This window comes from Saxophila tyrrhenica, assembly GCF_035928015.1.
Source record: "Saxophila tyrrhenica strain CCFEE 5935 chromosome Unknown scaffold_17, whole genome shotgun sequence".
NCBI lineage: Eukaryota > Fungi > Ascomycota > Dothideomycetes > Mycosphaerellales > Extremaceae > Saxophila > Saxophila tyrrhenica.
The window spans coordinates 1-18,885 of record NW_027041749.1 but is presented as its reverse complement, the minus strand read 5'-3'; the positions used below and the strand labels follow the sequence as shown (position 1 = coordinate 18,885).

The 18,885-nt window shown below is 52.2% G+C and overlaps 8 protein-coding genes across 8 annotated transcripts; 3 read left to right on the top strand and 5 right to left on the bottom strand.

The window, feature by feature from the left end:
* Positions 1–1,635: 1,635 nt before the first annotated feature.
* On the bottom strand, positions 1,636–1,951 carry LTR77_009148 (uncharacterized protein; the record flags this gene model as incomplete). Its single annotated transcript, XM_064806377.1, has 2 exons — positions 1,636–1,838; positions 1,897–1,951. 2 exons carry the CDS (start codon positions 1,949–1,951, stop codon positions 1,636–1,638), a joined length of 258 nt encoding a protein of 85 aa, XP_064655194.1.
* A 615-nt stretch (positions 1,952–2,566) lies between these two features.
* Positions 2,567–4,783, top strand: LTR77_009147 (uncharacterized protein; the record flags this gene model as incomplete). The annotated part of the gene is made up of 1 exon (XM_064806376.1): positions 2,567–4,783. One exon carries the CDS (start codon positions 2,567–2,569, stop codon positions 4,781–4,783), a length of 2,217 nt encoding a protein of 738 aa, XP_064655193.1.
* Positions 4,784–4,992: 209 nt separating this feature from the next.
* On the top strand, positions 4,993–6,215 carry asa1 (Astra associated protein 1 Asa1; the record flags this gene model as incomplete). Its single annotated transcript, XM_064806375.1, has 2 exons — positions 4,993–5,246; positions 5,300–6,215. The coding sequence occupies 2 exons, from the start codon at positions 4,993–4,995 to the stop codon at positions 6,213–6,215; spliced, it is 1,170 nt and encodes a 389-aa protein (XP_064655192.1).
* A 12-nt stretch (positions 6,216–6,227) lies between these two features.
* DBP7 (ATP-dependent RNA helicase dbp7) lies at positions 6,228–8,600 on the bottom strand (the record flags this gene model as incomplete). Its single annotated transcript, XM_064806374.1, has 1 exon — positions 6,228–8,600. One exon carries the CDS (start codon positions 8,598–8,600, stop codon positions 6,228–6,230), a length of 2,373 nt encoding a protein of 790 aa, XP_064655191.1.
* Positions 8,601–9,127: 527 nt separating this feature from the next.
* On the top strand, positions 9,128–10,045 carry pan6 (pantoate-beta-alanine ligase; the record flags this gene model as incomplete). Its single annotated transcript, XM_064806373.1, has 2 exons — positions 9,128–9,773; positions 9,828–10,045. The coding sequence occupies 2 exons, from the start codon at positions 9,128–9,130 to the stop codon at positions 10,043–10,045; spliced, it is 864 nt and encodes a 287-aa protein (XP_064655190.1).
* Positions 10,046–10,091: 46 nt separating this feature from the next.
* Positions 10,092–11,474, bottom strand: ECM4 (S-glutathionyl-(chloro)hydroquinone reductase; the record flags this gene model as incomplete). The annotated part of the gene is made up of 7 exons (XM_064806372.1): positions 10,092–10,281; positions 10,335–10,420; positions 10,473–10,608; positions 10,662–10,686; positions 10,741–11,148; positions 11,271–11,406; positions 11,430–11,474. The coding sequence occupies 7 exons, from the start codon at positions 11,472–11,474 to the stop codon at positions 10,092–10,094; spliced, it is 1,026 nt and encodes a 341-aa protein (XP_064655189.1).
* A 539-nt stretch (positions 11,475–12,013) lies between these two features.
* IML1_2 (vacuolar membrane-associated protein iml1) lies at positions 12,014–14,046 on the bottom strand (the record flags this gene model as incomplete). Its single annotated transcript, XM_064806371.1, has 2 exons — positions 12,014–12,738; positions 12,786–14,046. 2 exons carry the CDS (start codon positions 14,044–14,046, stop codon positions 12,014–12,016), a joined length of 1,986 nt encoding a protein of 661 aa, XP_064655188.1.
* Positions 14,047–14,092: 46 nt separating this feature from the next.
* Positions 14,093–16,446, bottom strand: IML1_1 (vacuolar membrane-associated protein iml1; the record flags this gene model as incomplete). Its single annotated transcript, XM_064806370.1, has 2 exons — positions 14,093–15,265; positions 15,337–16,446. 2 exons carry the CDS (start codon positions 16,444–16,446, stop codon positions 14,093–14,095), a joined length of 2,283 nt encoding a protein of 760 aa, XP_064655187.1.
* Positions 16,447–18,885: the final 2,439 nt, after the last annotated feature.

Below are 18,885 nucleotides of genomic sequence, written 5' to 3'. Positions count from 1 at the left end.
ACAACACTTCATCTTTTTCCTTTTCATCTGTGCTTGCCACCGGGCAGCCAATGCCACCGCAATACAGTGCTCAACTCTCGTGGCAAATTTCCCCGGCATCTCTATCCGCGCTGAACCTGAACGTGCCTCCTTCGCAGATGCCGAATCAGGGAATCATGTCTTCGAAAGCCGACGTCTGAGCGAACGCAGTCTCGGTGCGGACATACCGCTCCTGGTCCTGGCATATGTTGAGCCAAGTGATGCCGAGTCAATGACTTTTTGTCGCCGTAGCTCTTGTCGCAAGCAATGAAACTGCAATGAAAGCGTGATCGGACGGTCGAGTCATTCGTGGGATGGTTGTAAGCATTTAAGCTCTCGGGGATGGCGGTGACCATGCACGTCTCTTCGCAGTTTGTTGTAGTCAGGAGGTCGTATGGGGGATCATCTATGCTGTAGTCCAGTATGGGCTCGCTGTGAGTCCATACGCTGTCCATACTGATGGTACGTCTGATCTCAACGGCAACGCGCGCATCGTCCAGTGGCCAGCTATCGTAGAGCATATCTGCGTCTTCGCCGTAGCTCACAGACGCGTCTTCAATGCCGTGGAAGCTTGGCTGGAATATCGAGGAGTCGAAAGGTCGAAGGGGGCGTAGGAAGTGTTAACTCTGTGTGGGTTGGTTGGGTTCGATGTGACGGATTGGATGTGAGGGAGGACTGCAGCAGCAGTGAAGTCGTTGGTTCTTCCAGGGAGGAAGTTACATGTAACTTCGTCCTGACCAAACGCCGACAGGTAGGGCAATACTGTGGCGCCAATGCAAAAATCAGGTTCTCGTGACGGCCCGCCTGAATGATCGGGTAGAGCTGGTGCAATGCCGCTCAAGCTATCGCTGCCACTGCTGCCACTGCTGCTGCTGCTGAAGGTTTCGTCGTCCTCTAGCAGAGGATAGCCGGCCTCGAAAGAGGAGAGGAGGTTGTCAAGGTCCTCTTCCGACGGCCATTCGCATTCCAGGAAGTCGGTGTTGTCCTGCCCCCACCAGGAGAGCACTGCCGACGCATCGTCTGAATGCGTATCATTGTGATTGATGGGTGGGTGTTGGAGGCTTTTTCCCGCCTCCAGAGGGAGCGGATAGGAATGAGTGACGTGTAAGCCAAAGCAACCGCAAGAGCGGCGCTTTGGGTGTGTTGCTAGTGAAGTGGGCTGGATCCGTGAAGGGCGTACGAGGATTCATATACGGCCGGGTCACGCACTGCCCAGGCTGGCGGTCCCTTGTATCAGCAGCACCGCCAGAGAAAAGTGTGGTGGGAAACGCCTGCTATTGGTGACCGCCATGCAGCCTCGCCGACACGCCTCTAAAGTACGTACCTGTAGCCTCACCTTAAGTTTTCTGCCAAGTATCAGGCCGCACCAAAGCATATGAAACATGGGCATACGAAAGACCATGGTACCGTGAGGCAGGTACGTTGCAAGCTCAGAACATGGAGACGGGGATGGGACAGCCTTATCAGATGCAACTCATAGGGTAGAAAATGTCCTCACTCAATGCAGCTTTTCTCCAATTGTTCTGTCATATGCCCGTATGTACCTCCCATAGCCCTCATCGTAACATTCTCGTTCCCACAAACACGCTCCTTCTCGGCCTCTCTCACGTCTCCCACCTACTTGTTCTCGCTGGACAGATCACGTTCCCTCTGCAACTGCTCCTCCGTCTTCTTGTTGCCATGCGAGATGAGCTTGTTGAGGAAACTACCCGGCTTACCCTCAGGGTGGCCTTCACGCTCAGCCTTGTCGATCTCCCTCTGCAAGTGGCCTGCCGTCTCATCGTCGACGTCGTCTTCGGTCTCGACCTCGTCAAGGTTGGCTGAGCATCATCATCATCAGCGTGGTTCAGCAATACGAAGAGGAAGAGGGTCTCGCACGGTTCTTGTCGTGCATCGACAGCTTCCGCTTCAGCTTCTCCCTGATGTTCTGCATGGTGGACTGTCGTCGTGTGGAGGGGTATTGCTCAGGTGGGGCAGTGTCGGTGGTGTTGGCTGCCGTCGACGTTATCGTGGCGGAGTCTGATGGATCTTGATGGCGATATAAAAGGTGTCTGGTAGCTAGGATCTTCAGGTACAGGTAGCGTAGGGATTGGTGAAAAGAGCTGGGTGGAGTGAGTGCGGTGTGGCAGGGAAGTAAGAAGCGGCTGCAGGTGCTTGTTGACCCCGCCGACCGGGACGCCACTTTCTGATCTAGAAGGCAGCCGCAATCGCAATCGCCAATGTCTGTGCGCGATTCTCAATGGCAGCTCTTTCCTCTTTCGATTATTTCACAAACATCCCATTAACTAGTTCGGAAGGAAAGAAGTGAATCTGCTATCTGCCCGGCCGTCTACGCTTCGTCCTCACTACTCAACCTTTCTCGCCCGCAGATTTTCGACATACACCACGCCCAGCGGCTGAACGCGTCGGCCCACGCGTCCAAGACTGCATAACCGGAGCAGACCGAGGATTTCTAAGTTATCGCAAAGCACGATTGAGAAAACACGGGATAATCGGACTGCGAGGACTAAGAATAATGGTCCCGTAGCAGGGGTCCTTGAAAGACATCATGCTGCACGAGGTTTTGCTCGCCCTGTCCGGCCATCCATCTCCACTGTTTTCCGATCACCATGAATCTGGTATATCAAAGACCAGCCAAGCCAGGAATGACTTCCCTCTACTCACGCCGTCGGAGAAGGCCCTTCTAGCATCCATTGGCCAGCTGTCAGAACTGCATCGTAAGTTACGGCGGCACGTAGAACAGATAGCTGTCGCACACAGTTCAACAATATGCCGCGCCGTGGCCACCTCCATCCAGGAGGTACACCTGGCTCGCTTCCAGGACCATATCTTGGAAGTCGAAAGCAAGATCCTGACCAAAGATGCCGCGGTCGTGGGAGCGTACGACATCGTCCCTCTCGCTGGAGTGGTCGGTGAGTTCGATGACTGGCATAGGAGGATGGCTTGGTACTGGGACCTGGCAACATTCATGCTTCCGAGTCATGGCTCCAAGGCTCGAGGATGTACTGGCGCTAGTTTGATTGACCGACTGCGAGCAGAGATGCAGACTGGGTTTGAGGACATCGAGCAGGCGGCGCTCGAATTAAGCCGGGTTGCCGAGACCGCCTGGCTACGGCAGGCATCTTCCTGGGTTCTATACGGAAAGGTACCAACGTTTGGAGCGAGCGACTTCTTCGTAAAACTCGAAGAAGTGGATGGCGAGCAGCGATGTTCAAAGGACAGAAGTCTGCTGCCGAAGTTTGCCAGTGCGCCAACCGCATCCTCGATTCTTTTCATCGGGAAGTCGCTGCTACAGGTACGCAAATACGGACAGCAGCCAGCACAATCTACCGCAAATAGCGATGCATCACTTTCCGAACGTGAGCTGGTCTCGAAACACCTTCAGCATCTCTCGGCACTGTCACTGCCCATAGTCTCTTCACAACTATCGAGGGCCATCTCATCGATCCGCCTGTCGCTGTCACAAAACGTCCTCCAGCACCTCCTTCCTATGGAGGTAGTACTCAATGTGCTCTCATGCATCAAGCAGTTCATGCTACTCGAGAGGGGCGAGTTTGCCGTGGCGCTAATCAACGAAGCAGACAATCGACTCCAGGTAAGACAGCAGAGTATGGGCCGTCTGTTGCAGCAGGATCCTGTGAAAGCACTAAAAGGTCTTTCCATCAACGACGCAGAGTTTCAGCAGACGCTATTACAGGTCTGGAAAAGGCTAGCGACTCAGGATGAAGACATTGAAGATGAGGTGTTGGACTTCGCTGAGAAGCATGTCACTTTATCAACACCGGACAAGGCCGACTCACGACCATCGACTTCCGACAGCATTCACGAAGCTGCTGTAGATCTGACTACTGTTGGCTTCAACGATCTCCTGTTCCCGAGCGCAGTTATTCTGGGCCTCAACATCACGCAACCACTGGACCTCTTCATAACATCGACGGAAGTGAAGACCTACTCGTCGGTGAACGCCTACTTGTTGAGCTTGAAGCGAGCACACGTTCGCCTGGCAGACCTGTGGCGCAGGACCGTAGCACGACGGGACACTGCTCCCGCACGAGGAAGTGCAGATGGCCAGACCACGAATACAGAGGATAGACAACGATTTGCGAAGCGGCGGACGGCCACTCGGAAAGTCTGGGCGACATGCAGCGCTGCTATATTCCTTTTATCGGAGACATCAGCATATTTCGAAGGCGAGATCGTTCGAGAATCATGGTCGTGCTTTGAGCGCTGGGTCAGACAATCTGATCAAGATGAAGTGTCTCTCCATAAGTCGACGCAAACCGAATTGGAGGAGAAGCAGGACGTTGCGCCACGTGACCCAGAAAGCCTGGCAGCCGGCCATCGAGCATTCCTCGCATCACTGGTCTATGTACTACTACTCAACGACATCCCATATACAAAGGAGCTACGATCTCTGCTCGGAAACGTGGACAACCTCATCGCCTTCTTCAAACGCTTACTGGACATCCAGCAAAAGTTAGACATGGAGCACGACGCCGGAGGCGAAACGGGCTACACTGCAGAGGAAGAAGCCCGCATTGCGCTGGAGTTGGACAGGGCACGGAAGAAGGTCGACAGTGATCTGAGGTCCGTGGTGAACAGGCTGAAGCAGCTTGATCAGGAGCGCATCGGGTCTGGACGATATTTGAGTGCTATGTCTATGGAGAGTGGTGGGTTTGAGCCGTGGAAAGGCGGTGGGGTTGATCGGTTGCTTATGAAGTTGGAATTTGGGAGGATGACTGTTGATGAGTATGACCTTGTATGATGACGAATGACAGCTGGATATGGGACGGCTTCACAAATCAGGAAGAGCTCGGTATAGACGTAGTCCGTTGCAGCACATCTCGTGCCAAGAGGTTCAACCTCACGTCTTGAACAGCTCCATTGCTCTTTACTTCCTGCATTTCCCAACATCGACCAATGACATGAAACAAATTGCCGGGCAGTGCGCTCCGTAAAGCGGTGAATCAGACTATGGCCACTGAAGCGCCACACCTCATCCAAAGCTCTGCTCTCCCACCAGCGCAGCCAGCCTACGTCCTCAGAGGCCATACCGCGCAAATTCATTCGGTGCACTTCTTGAGAAACAACCTTCGACTACTCTCTGGAGATGCTGAAGGGTGGGTGGCCCTGTGGGACGTTCCCATCAGGCGCCCTGTCGCCGTCTGGAAGGCGCACCAGGATGTCAACTTGGGGGTAGGAAGTTGGGGCGACGATAAGATCATTACGTACGGTTGATTTCACACTCTCCAGAAAATGTGATGCTGACCTAGTTGTCCAGGCACGGAAGGGATAGTAAACTGCATGTCTGGCAACTGAGGCCAGAAGACGAAAAGGACTTCTCGACAGTGCTGCCAGTCAACGACTCGACTACGGAGCGCAAGCAGCCATGGCTTCTGCACAGCTTGACGCTGAATACGTTGAACTTCTGCTCGTTTGCTATGTGCCCAGCACATCCAAGCAAGACTGCTATGGGTAGTGGCGAAGCCCAGGAGGAAAGCATACTGGTAGCAACGCCTGGAGTACAGGACGGCTTCATCAACATCACCTCCCTCCCCGGCGAAGTGAGAGTCGCGACCATCCCTACCCTCAAGGACGTCAATACCGGCATGCTTATGGCAGTCAGCATCCTCCACCAAGCGGGGGGTTTGACGGCCATCGCGGGCTACGAGAGCGGGCACGCAGCGGTCTGGCAGCAGAACGCCACTTCACACTGGCAGACAGTATACGTCAACAAAGCTCATTCTCAACCGGTACTTTCACTCGATATTTGCACGCAGCCGAGCTGTTTCTTCACCTCTTCAGCGGACGCAGTCATTGCTCGCCACCCTCTGCCCGGCAGCAAGGTTGAGACGAAATACGTGCAGACGAAGCATGCTGGCCAGCAAGCTCTTGCTTTTCGTTCAGACCAGAAAATCTTCGCTACGGCTGGTTGGGATGGCAGGGCTCGAGTGTACAGTACTCAGAGCATGAAGCAGTTGGCTGTGCTGAAGTGGCATAAAGAAGGCTGCTATGCGCTTGCTTTCGCAGAAATCAAGGAGGACCACCAACAGACGAACGGTAGCGACGAAGAAGGCGACGCAATGGTCAAACGCGATCTCACAGTCTCGCAACAACGCATGGAAAAAGCAAAGACAACACACTGGCTCGCTGCAGGAAGCAAGGATGGCAAGATCTCGTTGTGGGATATTTACTGAAGCTGCCACCGATCAGCCAAGATTGAACTCGGACGCACCACCCATGGCCTTCATCTTCATGTGCATCCTCTTCCGTGCCTCCCGCTCATCGTTGGCCGAAGGATCCTCGGCATCGTCGTCCTGCCGTCCACGCTTCGTTGCTCCCGATGATCTGGCGGCAGAAGCCTTCCGAGCATCATTGGTCTTTCGACCCTCGTCTTTACCAGGTCTCTGGCCTGGTACTCGGATGCTGCCGGGCTTATCACGCAAAGCAAAGGCTTTGGCGAGATGGCCGAGATGTAGCTGGCCCATGTCAAAGATACTCCGCTCAGCAGCCACATGCGTAGCGTAGGCGCGCACATGACTCTGGAAAGCTCTCCTGGCCTGCTCCAGGTGCTTCGGATGCTCCAGTGCCCACCGTTCAACGTCCAGCTGCCAATCAGTTGCGGCTTGCTGCCAATCGCCTTCTCGTACGACGCCAGCAGACGGCGAAAATCCCTTCTTCAGCATCTCATCTGCGTCATGCCGGGTGATCTGTCGTGGCCCACTGTTCTTCAACACGTCGACGTAGCCTTCTTCGCAACCAGGAGCCAGGAAGATCATTGCCCGGCCTTCTCTGCCGGCACGAGCTGTACGACCGACTCGGTGCAGATGGTCGTCTTTGCTAAATGGTGGATCGTACTCGATGACGAGGTCGATATTCGGCAAATCCAATCCGCGTGATGCCACGTCAGTGCAGACGAGCACACTTGCATCGGTGCACTTAGTGAAGGCCAGCAGAGTTGAAGTGCGCGTTGACTGTTGAAGGGAGCCGTGCAGTCTGAAAAGTTGAACAGGATTTTGTGTGCTTGAGAAAGCGGTGGCGGGCCCTTGTGTTCGAGCTTCCGATATGGAGTTGCCTTGAGCGATTTTGTTGGAATGAGTAAGTTTTGCAGGCTTTGTGCGGGACGCCTCTTCGTGAATCTCTTCGTTGACTGACTTAGATGCACCAAAGCTTTCCTGGGTCAGTAGATCGAAGTGGAAATCGACACTGTCAGCGCAGCTCATGAAGACTACGCATTTCGCCACGCTTCCCTTTCGCTTGAACGACTGTCTCAGCGTAGCGACAAGTGTCACCAGCCTCTGCTTCGGAGGTACGAGAACGTAGCTCTGCCGTAGCTGTGCTGGTGCGCTGAAAGTAGTCTCCTTCTGCTCCGTTTGCGAACCGTTCGTTCCATCAGTTTCGACAGCGATTGATGAAGCATCCTTCAGTGTCGTATGCTTCAGCTGCTCGACGCCTTCCTTCAACGTCGCAGAGCAAAGTACGGTACACCTCCGTTCAGGCAGGTCTGACAGCGAGGCATCCAGTGTTTTCCTCCGCCGCAAGTTTAATACGCCAATGATTTTCTGGATGTCTTTCTCAAATCCAAGCTCCATGAGTCGATCGCCTTCGTCAAGCACTAACCATCGCACAGTGCTCACATCAAGCACTTCGGTGTTGTCGATATGATCTGCCAGCCGTCCAGGAGTTGCGACAAGAATGTTTAGTCCTTTCCGGAGCCGTGCCTTCTCAGACTTCTTCTTTTCGCCACCAATGACAGTTCCGGAGACGATCCAATGACAGCACGCTAGCAAACTCTCCAGCACTGCGCTGATCTGCTTCGAGAGCTCGCGGGTAGGAGACAGAACGATCGCAAAAAGTCCGCTTTCTCGGTTCAAATCGTTACCAGCAGCCTTCATCTGTTTCGACAACTGCATGAGCCGCTGCACTATAGGTAGTAGATATGCAAGAGTCTTGCCGGAACCGGTCTCGGCCTGAATGAAGGCGTCTGCATGAGTAGAACACAGTTGCTCAATTGCTTTTCGCTGAATAGCTGTCGGTGCTTTGATATCGAGTTTTCGTAGTAGATGGCTGGCGAGAGGAGCTGACAGACCAAGGGAGGTGAAGTTGGCAAGCTCATCGCTCAGTGGCGCGTTGGATGGTTGGACATCCTCCTTGTCGTCTGCGGGCGGTGCGGGCGCGTTTGCCTCTACCTTAGACGTCGATGGGCTGTACGTAAACAGTGAAGAAATCACTCCATTCTTTGAAGCGTTCGAGGTTCCATGTTGAGGCGCTCCACCTGCCGGACGAGCGTTGCCCGAAGATGAACGATGTGCGGTCTTCACCTCACCTGGATTTCCCGTTCTGGGTCGCTTTGCTGGGCGCGAATCGGGATGGATGAGCTCCTCGTCTTGATTTCTGACCTCCTGGAAGTTGGGTATCGAGCCACGTCCTGTAGCAGCCCGTTCCTGTGCTTTCTTCTTTCCGTATTGGTAGGACTTCTTCGCTGTGAGTCTGTCCTTCCAGTTGCCTCCTTTGAACGACTTAGTTGACGCAAAGGCATCGGAAGGCAGCTCAAAGTTGAGGAGCATGCCGTCGTCCGCCATCTTCGCGAAATGTCTTGCAAATGTCGTCTTCGGTGGTCGTCACTATTTCTGATGTTGAAAAATGCAGCGAGAGCGCTCCTTGCAGTTAGCGGGGCGGGTAGACTCTTCAGATCCCTGTCTAGCGCCGATTGACTGAGCTTCAGCTCGACTCGAATATACGCCGGAGAACACCTCACACCATGGATATGCCAGGATGAAATGATTTTCAGCTCGAAAAGACGAGATCCGGCTGCGGTCTTCGTCAAGTACTCATCAGGCCCGCTGGGTCATATTGCGGCAAGCGGTATCCGCCTTGAGGATAGCACGAGGGTGGCCAGCGATCCGGAATGGCTCCCGGAACACACACGCTCTTACGAGGGCAAGGACTCACTCTGCTGGCCAAGTGCTCAGGTTCCGCTCTCGGTCCCAGAGTCTTACAATCGCCCCATGTTCGCCGTTCTATACACATCTTCCGCGATGTCCCGCCGTTGCGAAAGCACCGGCGTAACATGCTCTTTGATGGCGAGACCGTCGGTCTCGTACCAACCATGGGTGCCCTCCACGACGGTCATCTGTCTCTCATGCGGCAAGCGGCGTCCGAGAACAGCCGCGTCTTTGTGTCGATCTACGTCAATCCCACACAGTTCGGCCCTACCGAAGACCTGGACAGCTACCCAAAGACATGGGAAACCGACATGCAGCAACTGGAGGCTCTAGACGCCGAGCTTCAACAAGGCGGCAAAGGCCGCATTGAAGCAGTCTTCGCACCTACGACCAAAGTCATGTACCCAACGCTCCCACCGGACTCGACCTTACCCGGCGTTGGCTCCTTTGTCACGATAACACCGCTCGCGCATTTGCTCGAAGGCGCGAGCAGGCCGGTCTTTATGAGAGGTGTGGCAACGGTGTGCACGAAACTGTTCAACGTCGTCGAGCCCGAGCGGGTGTACTTTGGACAGAAGGACATTCAGCAGACTGCTGTGATTAAGCGTATGGTTCGGGACCTCCACATCAACACTGAGGTCCGGGTTGGTCCAACGAGCCGCGAGGCTGATGGGCTTGCAATGAGCAGCAGGAATGTGTATCTGGGAGAGCGCAGACGCAAGACTGGGATCGTGCTCTGGCAGTCGCTGAGAGCTGCGGAGGCGGCGTACAGCATGGGCAGATGTGACAGAGATGAGATCCTGGCGATGGGTTGGAATGTTGCGAATAGGATGATGATGGAGCAGGACGCTTTGACTGAGACAGAGCGAGCAGGGTTCGAGGTGGACTACATCTCACTGGCTGATCCGGAAACACTCGAGGAGATCAACCACGTGGACGAAAGCAGAGGTGCGATCCTAAGCGGCGCAATCATCATGCTGTCACTCGAAGCCACGAAGGAAGGTGAAAAACTTGGTCGAGAGCACGATACCAATCGTGTTCGCCTCATCGATAATATTATTCTCCAGCCACGAAATCAATGAGTCAAACGCTCAAGTCCAAATTACAGGCTGCTCCTCGCTCTGCCATCTACCTACCGGCCGCCGCCTTCGCAGCAGGTACCTCCTCGTCAAGCGGCAGGATGTTCGGAATCGGGCCCACGGGCGTGATGGCGAACTGGTTGATCTGCTTGTGGCTCTTGGTGTAGTGGTTCTTGATGTGCGTGAACTCTGTCGTGCTGCCGAAGGCGTCCTCATTCCAGTAGAGGTTGCGCACCCAGCTGAAGATATAATCGTCAGCTTTGGATCTAGGGCGGAGGTACAGATCACTCACTTGTGGATAGCTGGGTAGCCGCTTCGGATGTCACGGATATTGCACTTGAAGTGCTGGACGTATACTGGATCGAATCGGATAACGGTCTGCATTGGAGTTAGCAATTTCTCCAGAACCAGGACTCTGGCAGACGCTTACGGTGTACAGTCTCACGTCTGCCTCTGTAAGCCTGTCGCCGTGGTAGTATGGACCGGAGGACTTGGCAAGGTCGGCTTCGGCTTGGTCGAGCGACTTGAACAAGGTCTTGACGGCCTTCTCGTACGCTTCCTGAGTTCTGCCAGATATCAGCCCTTCAGTCTGCTTACGTGTAATAGAAGAGGCACGAACGTAGCGAAGCCACTCTTGTAGACACCTGAGGCCCTGTTAGCTTTCATCTCACAACCACCAGCTCAGTCCGCGAGCATACCGTTATTGACATCGTTATAAGTCCACTCGTTAGTCTCATCAATCTGAGCCTCCAAGTCCTTTGGCAGCAGATCCACACTCTTGAACTTCTCCGGCAGAATCCCGTCAAAGGCCCGGTAGAACATGCGAATGATCTCGCTGGACTCGTTGTTGACAATCACCTTCTGCTTCTTGTCGTACAACGTCGGAACGGTGAAGCGGCCGCCGTAGTCCTTGTTGTTCTCGAAGTAGATGTCGCGCAGGTGCGTGTAGTTATCATGCACTGGATCCGGAGTCGTGTTGGCGCCTGGTGCGTTCTCGTCCTTGGTTGCGAAGCGCCAGCCCTTCTCGCCCATGTGCCAGTGGACGGATGTGAATGGAATGATGTCTTCGAGGCCTTTGAGCTTGCGGACGATCAGGGCTCTGTGGGCTGAAAATAATCAGTGCCATTGCAACGTGTTAGGGCTGGAATACCAACCCCATGGACATGCGTATGAGACATCTGTATTGAATTAGCTTCGTCTTGCCACTAGCCTGAATCATTCCTCTCACATAGATGATACCGATCCTTCTCCGCCGGGAAGTCATCGGAACCGATCCAGTTTCGAAATACAGAAGACTGTCGTTTGAACTCGCCAGACTTGTCCTTTGGGTCAACCCAGTTAAGGATGCTCTTGTTGTCTTCGGACTGGGTACTCGTCAGAAACGTACCATGTTGTCTTTGGACAATTGCCAGGATCCTTCTCTTACCGACATGGTTGCAAAAGAGCGAAGGGCGAGGTTGGGGTTGAAGTGTGCTGTGAGCTGTCTGCTTCTGAGGGCAGTCCTAAGCATTTATCGACAACAGTTACTTGACCTTGAACGTTGCCACAGATGAGCAAGAGTCGGCTTGTACTGTTTAAGAGAATGGTTTTGTTGGTGGCTTGAAGACTGCAGACATAACATGCAGTGATGACTATTGATGACAAGCTTGTTGCAAACTGCGCCAAGTCGGTCTCGCCACAAAATGTGCCGTCATCGACCATTCGACCAAAGCGGTCATTTAGCTGCCAATGGTCTCTATCGAACAAGAAACTGCATATCTCGCGGCCTCAGAATGGTGTAGAGGACGGCTGTTCTGTCTATATACCCTCATTTCCCTAATGCTGACCGAGTAGTGAATTTGGTTGCGCTCCTACCGATCTGGTGTTTTCGCACTCTTGCTTGACAAGAACGTACAGTACCCGCTTTTTACCAGAAATCAGGAGCGTATGAGATGCCCAGCCAGAGCCGATCTGCACTCCAGTGGACGGTGGTCATCTCTGCGTGCGGTGCATAAGATGCGGTGGTAATTCTATTGGCGGCACATCTGCATCGCCTATCCATTGAGTCCTCGCGAGCGGGCTCATTGGCGAGACCTTAGGCTTGTTCACCTCTTCGTACAGCAGCTTCAACGCCGCTTCGTCCTTGCAGAATTTTCTGAAGTCATTGAAAATGTTCTCCGCGGAGGGTAATTCAGATCTCTTGTTCGAGTGGCTGCTCCACTGTCCGGCCAGTCGGTTGCGGAGGAGCAGGAAGTCGGTTTTGTCGTCGTTCGATATCTGTGCTAGTAGCAAGCCAGACTTGTGTATGAATTGGGTCATGCGGTAATCAGGCCGGCCCCATGAGTATGCGATGTTGAGCTTCGACGGGAAGTTGTCGGCAGCCTCAAGGTCCAGTACAAAATCCATCTTCCTCAGGATTGCTTTATGATGAACGTATCGATCGTCTCGTCCTCGAGGTGAGCCTGCACTGGGGTCAAGATGCGGTGTTGCTGGCGCTCTTCCGTGCGGTCGAATCGCTAGTTTGACAGAGACTGCCTGTTCCAAAGGATGTCTTTCATGGAGGCGGCTGGCTTCGAGGATTGGCAGTTGCACCAGCTTCAATCCATGACCTTCAACTAGACCTGACCATCGCGCAACAGCTTCTCGGACCAATTTTGCTGTGGTGGTCGTCCATTCGAGCTGGATGTGATAGCAGTTGTCAGGGTTGTGAATTCGATCTGACACCGCGTTAGCGACGAAACGTCAAGATGCATAACCAACATACCATAGTGCAGCGTCACGAGCTCTGGTTGAGACGACTTCTTAGCTGGATCCACGTTGTACAGCAAGCTTTGGCTCAATAGGATCGCTTCTTTCTCGCGACTGTCCACTTTAGCCAAGGCTGGCGAGCCTTTGCCAGAGGAATCGGAGTCGCTCTGCATTGCACGCATACTGGGTGACTGCCTCATCTCCGTGATTGGCGTGGACGGCATCGAGCGGCCCATGCCTTTTGCAAAAAACCCAGCTGTGTCTGGATAAACCGAAGTCCGGTAGGCACTCAAGATCTGGTAGAAATAGTTGCCGTCCCTAAATTCGTGTTTGCCACGTACGTGTGTGAAGAGGTCCTTGTGCATGAGTTGATTGCCAAGAGCGACAGCGTCCTCTCTCGTCTGAAGGTCTCTGAAGACATGCAGCAGCCAGTTCGTCATCTCGTCGCCACGAAAGCACCTCAAGTGGAAGCGCGTCAGCCAACGGCGATCCTTCATCTCTACTCCAGAGGGAGGAGGCTCTTGCATATGCTTGACTAGCTTAGCCATGTCAAAACTGCTTGTGTGAAAGGTCTCTGATTTCGGGAAAAGTGTTGCTTCGCCGCCCGCTGGATCGTTGCTCAATGTCGTTCCGTATGCACCAACAACGGCGGACGGATCACGAGTCTGGTATTCGATCGCTAGCGGGTCAGGATCGCGGTCGTTTGAGCCTAGCGGACGAGCCTTGCTCATCGAGGTCTGATGAAGTTGGTCTTTGTGAGACACATGTCTGTTGCGTTGCCACAGCTGTGTCAACTTCTGTATACCATCAATGCGCCGCTCTTCATCGGACAGCTGACGTAGAGCTTCAGTAGGTGCGAATGGTACCGGTATCAGTACAAGTCTCAGCTTTGATCTCGCACCGAGATCGTGAGTGACCTCCGGATTAGCAGCCTGATCATCCAGCATTGGCCAATCGGCGCTACCGCTATCCTGCGCCAGGTTGACTTCCACGTGCTTCGCACGACGACCAATGCCCGGCCGTATCCTCACAGAGTAGTGCGAACCTGCTGTCTGGTCCAATCCGTCTGGAAGGTCTTGCCAATACTCGCTCACTTGTACCTCCATCTCAGACAAGCAACGAATGTCGTGGTAATAGTCACCCATGGACAACAGCATTCTCTCGATCCTCTCCGACGATTTTTGCGTATCCCTCAGCTTCCGTGTAGGCACAACTTGGAAGCCGGATGAGAGGCGCAGAGCAATCATCTGCCTCATGGCCTCCTCAGCACTCTCCATGGTCGCAACCAGCCTCCTGACTTTCTTTTCGAAGCGCCGCTCGAGATCATTGAGTGAGATGCGACTTTCTCGAAGTAAAGGCAGAATGGCAGGTGTGACCTGCAAACAGAAGGGTAAAAGGGTTAGCCAGTGTCTCAGACATGGTAGGGTTTTCCCCATGGGTTTGGTACCATCGACTCCCACCTGCAAAAAGAAGGGCAAAAGGGTTAGCTAGTGTCTTAGACATGGCAGAGTTTTGCGCATGGGTTTGGTACCTGAACGTGTCGGGGCCGACGGCTGTCGGGAACACATTCTGCCATTGTCGGTATTCACTAGCGACTCGCATGTTGTCCTTTCGTGGATTGCAAGGGTTGAGTAATGTCAGCCAAGGCGACACGGCAGCGTGGTGTTGCTCTTCCAGGTGAACCATGCCCTCCGGCAGCTTCCCACGCGCTCGTGGAGTAGCGGAGAGTGAGTCTATGTTGTCGAGTCCAGCTGATCTCGATTGTTGCATGACAGCTTTCTCTACTTGGCTTGCAGGATCCTCCTCGCTCTGCTCCAGACTAGTTCGAATTGCAATGGGATCGCTAGGCAAGACGGCTTCAGGGGCATGGGAATGTGCCAAACTTATCTGTGAGGGTTTCTTCCTCAGCGATGCTCTGATCTGTTTGGCCAGTCCGCTGGAGCTCTCCGTATTGGACTGATCGGATCCGCTGGAAGCATCTCGTCCATGCTGAGTATGCTGGACGGAAACGTTCGCACTTGCAACGCCAGAACTCAATGCTGCGGTTTTTGTCCCTGCACTTGTGGTTCGTCCCATCTGTAGAAGAGGATGTGGCGCTGTTGCTGTCTTTTTGGACTTGCGAAAGCTCAGAAGACTCTCTGGGCGAGGGCTCTGAGGCCGCTCTGAGGCAGTGTGCTCAGCACTTCGCTTGGCAAGACGTTTTCCACCGTCAGCATCGATGGGACGAACGGTGTTGCTTGATACATCGGAACTGTTCGCTCCGACTGTCGAGAAACGGCTCGTAGAGTGAGTTGGTGCCTGGTATGTTGGACTCCGGGCGGCGTGTGAAAAGACGGTCTTGTCGAAATCTTCGAACATGCCACTAGGCTGCCCTTCAAAAGAACGTCTGTCAACCTCAACAAACGGCAATACCACACCTATAGTCTCCTCGTCTGTCTCGTCCAATAGCCAATGCGTAGTGTTGCTGGTATGGGAGCGCCAGTATGATATATCTGCCTGCACATAGTCGAGTGGACAAATCAGCAGTGTCTAAAACATCGGCAGACGTTTGCACTGGAGTAACGTACCCAATGAGGCAGCGCATATTCTACGATTACATCCTTGCTGTATTGGAAGAGAGGCACGGGATGAAGTGGCCTAGGACCCAATGACACCAAATCAACCCCCACGCTGTTACCCATCAGCAACCGCGTAGTTCGTCTGAGCAGCTCGTGGTCGGTTTCGAACACGCCACTTCCAGCCGTGACAGCGATGATGGCCGCACCTGTACTTGCGAGATGTGGATCCGAGTTCACCTGGATAAAATCTGCTGCCGCTATGTTGATGGCTTGGAGCATGTTTCCTTTGGCAGCGAGGCAAACGTCTCGAGGTAGCTCATTTCCGTTGAAGATCCGTTTGAGTGTCTGCAAGATTTGGCTACTCTCATGGCTGGGCACGTCAGATGCAGCGACATGAAAGAAGTCCTCGCTCTCCTCACGACGACCTCCTTCGTTGGGCTCCGCGGGTCCGGGCTGCAGCAATCGTCTTCCAAACAAGATGACTGAGACATGGTGGCGCACCTTGAGGCTATCCCATCGTCGAAATAAGTCGGGCAGGAAGCCGTTCAGCAGACCCTCGTACAGGAGATCGCCGTTGCTCCAACCTTCAAGCATTTCTCGGGACACTTGCACAAGTATGATGTATCTCGCACTTCCGCTTCGGAAGATGAGCTTCGTACGTGGATGAAGAATGCAGGCCGAGTCAACCTGATTCCCAGCAATGTAAACGTTCTCAACATTCGCGACGTGGGAGCCGAGATAGCTCAACATCTGGCCTTGATAGAGCACAGTAGCATCGATTTGAGATTCCAAATGCCACATGTCACTGCGCGAGAGGTGCTGGTCGCGGAAGAAAAGCTCCACATGCGTTGCCGTTGCCTCTTCGATGTCCTCTACCACTTCAATGGTTGCTTTCATGCGGTTGTCGAAACCTAGCTGCCTTGCGAGGGAGACATGGACAGACACCTCGTCGGGATTGTTCCAGGGCTCCCAAGCTAAGACACAGAGCCTTTTCGTATTGGCAGCGACCAGATAAGCGGCGCTACCAGGTGGCAGTAGGCTGGAGGGGCAAAGCACATGTTCTTTCGACAAAGTGCTCTCGTGAAGCACTACCGTGCAAGCAACCCGTCTCAGGCCCATGGTGTTACGCGTGCGTTCCTCGGCATTCGCATTTCTGGTCCAATGGCCAACTGTGATACCGGCTCCTTGGTCGAGACGACGCGTTTCATCGCGTCAGGGCGGTCCTGGTGCATAAGTCCTTATTGCAAGTGACATGGTCTAGTTGATCACCAAGGCTCCGCGAAAGACCCTCAAGTGCACGACACTGGTTCCCAGTTCACCAGGCTAATCAAACAAGAATTCTCCTTATGCAATGCTGCCGTCTTTCCAGTAGTAACGTCTAGAGGACTGCGGAAGGCGCATGGATACAAAGTGAAGATGTTTTGGAGATCTCGGCCAAAACTCGCCACATTTGGAAACCCCTCTTACTACCAACGTTATAAGAATTAGAATACCTAGTAATTAACTATAACCTACTTGACGGTTTATATCAACTTCTAGCTAGGTACTATCTAAGCCTCCCTTATGTATAAAGACTTAATCTTAGAAAAGAATAAGATCTTATATTAAGTATTAAAAAGTTATAAGATAGAAGATAAATATATAAAGAGCGCTAGGCTATATCTCGCATGCCCTACTACCCTTTATCTAGAGTAAGAGTAGAGTTAGTCTATAATACTATATTAGTAATTAATATATCTCTATATAAGTCTTTATAGCTATCTTTCTAGAGCGATATTACGGGACTATCCCGTAGGGCTAAGACGAACTAATTTAAAATACCTAAGGTAAACTAATTAGTATTATACTATTACGGGTAGATACCCGAAGTACAAGTAATTAGATATATATTACGGACACGGTAGAGAAGTCACGGGATTTCTCTATTAGAAAGGGCACGTAAGCTAATTAGGCCGGAGGAGTCTAAGCTTAGGGTACTCGACGCTCGCTCGTTTTCGAGTAGCGAGCACTCGACGCTCGATAGCTATCGAGCGATAAGTACTCGCCGTAGCTACTTAAGCGAGTAGGATATAGGGAAGTATATAGGAACTAAGAATGCCTCTAGTATTCTTGTATTCAACTTATATTACAATCTTACTAAAAGGTCTATAACCAATTAGGCTTAAGTTAGTATCCTTACCTTTATTTAATCGTTAATTGACTCTCTAAAGAAGCACGATTAACCTTAATTACGTAAGACTACCTTGTAGGATTATAACACTTTAAATACCCTTAGGATAAGTTAATCGGGACAATCGGAACGGGGTTCGACCTATCGGGATTCTAGCGTACGACCTAGCGGAGACGACAAGATAAAGGTTACTAAGCTAGACTTCTTCTATAGAGATAGAAACAAGCTCGACAACTAGCTTAACCAAGTACTTATCTACTTCCGTATAGAACGGGTCTCGGACGACAAGTAGCCCTTAACCGCTACCTCGTACCTTCGAGGAGAAGCTAAGTAATAGATTCGCCTAAGGCTTACTTAGAAGCTTCTTTAGAACTACGACCTAGACGGATTATTTGCCTCGTTCCAAAACCTTATACTTGCTATCCGAGAGATATACGGATTAAGTAACGAAAAATAGGTTACGGTTCGTAATATCTAATACGTAGTTTAGCGCACTTTAGTATCTTAGTATACTACCAAGTTTAAGGAGTTCGCTAGCAAGATAGGTTGGAACGACAACGCCCTTACGACTATATATTACCGCGGACTTAAGGATACCGTTAAAGACGAACTTATACGCACTAGAGCTAATTAATCGATACTGGAAAACATTATCAAGGCGGTAATCGATATCGACGATCGACTATACGAACGATCTATAGAAAAACGATATATAGGATAGTTTCGCGGACGATCTAGCTTTACGCCTACTAGCTAGACTAGGGGGTAACGTCGCGATCCTAATACTATAGAGATCGACGCCACGTAACGAATACCTAAGAAGGGTAGTAAGGGTCGGACTCGGGGTAGAAGAAAACCCTAGGGTAAGAAGAAGGAAGGACCGGAGTACTACTTAAAAAACGAGTAGGCCCTAACGATAGGAGCGATCGATAGGAGCTATACAACGCTTAAACAACGATAGGAACGGTCTTCCGCACCAAATGTATTATTAACGGGCACAATACCTTCGCTATAATAGACTCTAGAGCTAGCGGGACGTTTATCTCGGAAAGGATTATACGACAACTCGGACTAGCTATCCGAAAGAAAATAGACGGCGGGTACGATCTAAAGGCCGTAGACGGCTTAGACCTACCTAGCGTAAATAGCGAAACAATACCGCTATTACTTGTCTTCTAGGGATACTACGAGGAGATTGTCCTTAATATCGTGCCTATAGCTAGACACGATATCGTTTTAGGCACTCCTTGGCTAGAAAGACACAATCCAAGTATAGATTAGAGACAAAGAGTACTTAGGTTTAAAAGATACAATTACGTTACTAATATCTACCCTAGAAGCCGGTAGCGTTCGACTCTAGATAAGGAAAGGTAGATTAACGAAACGAA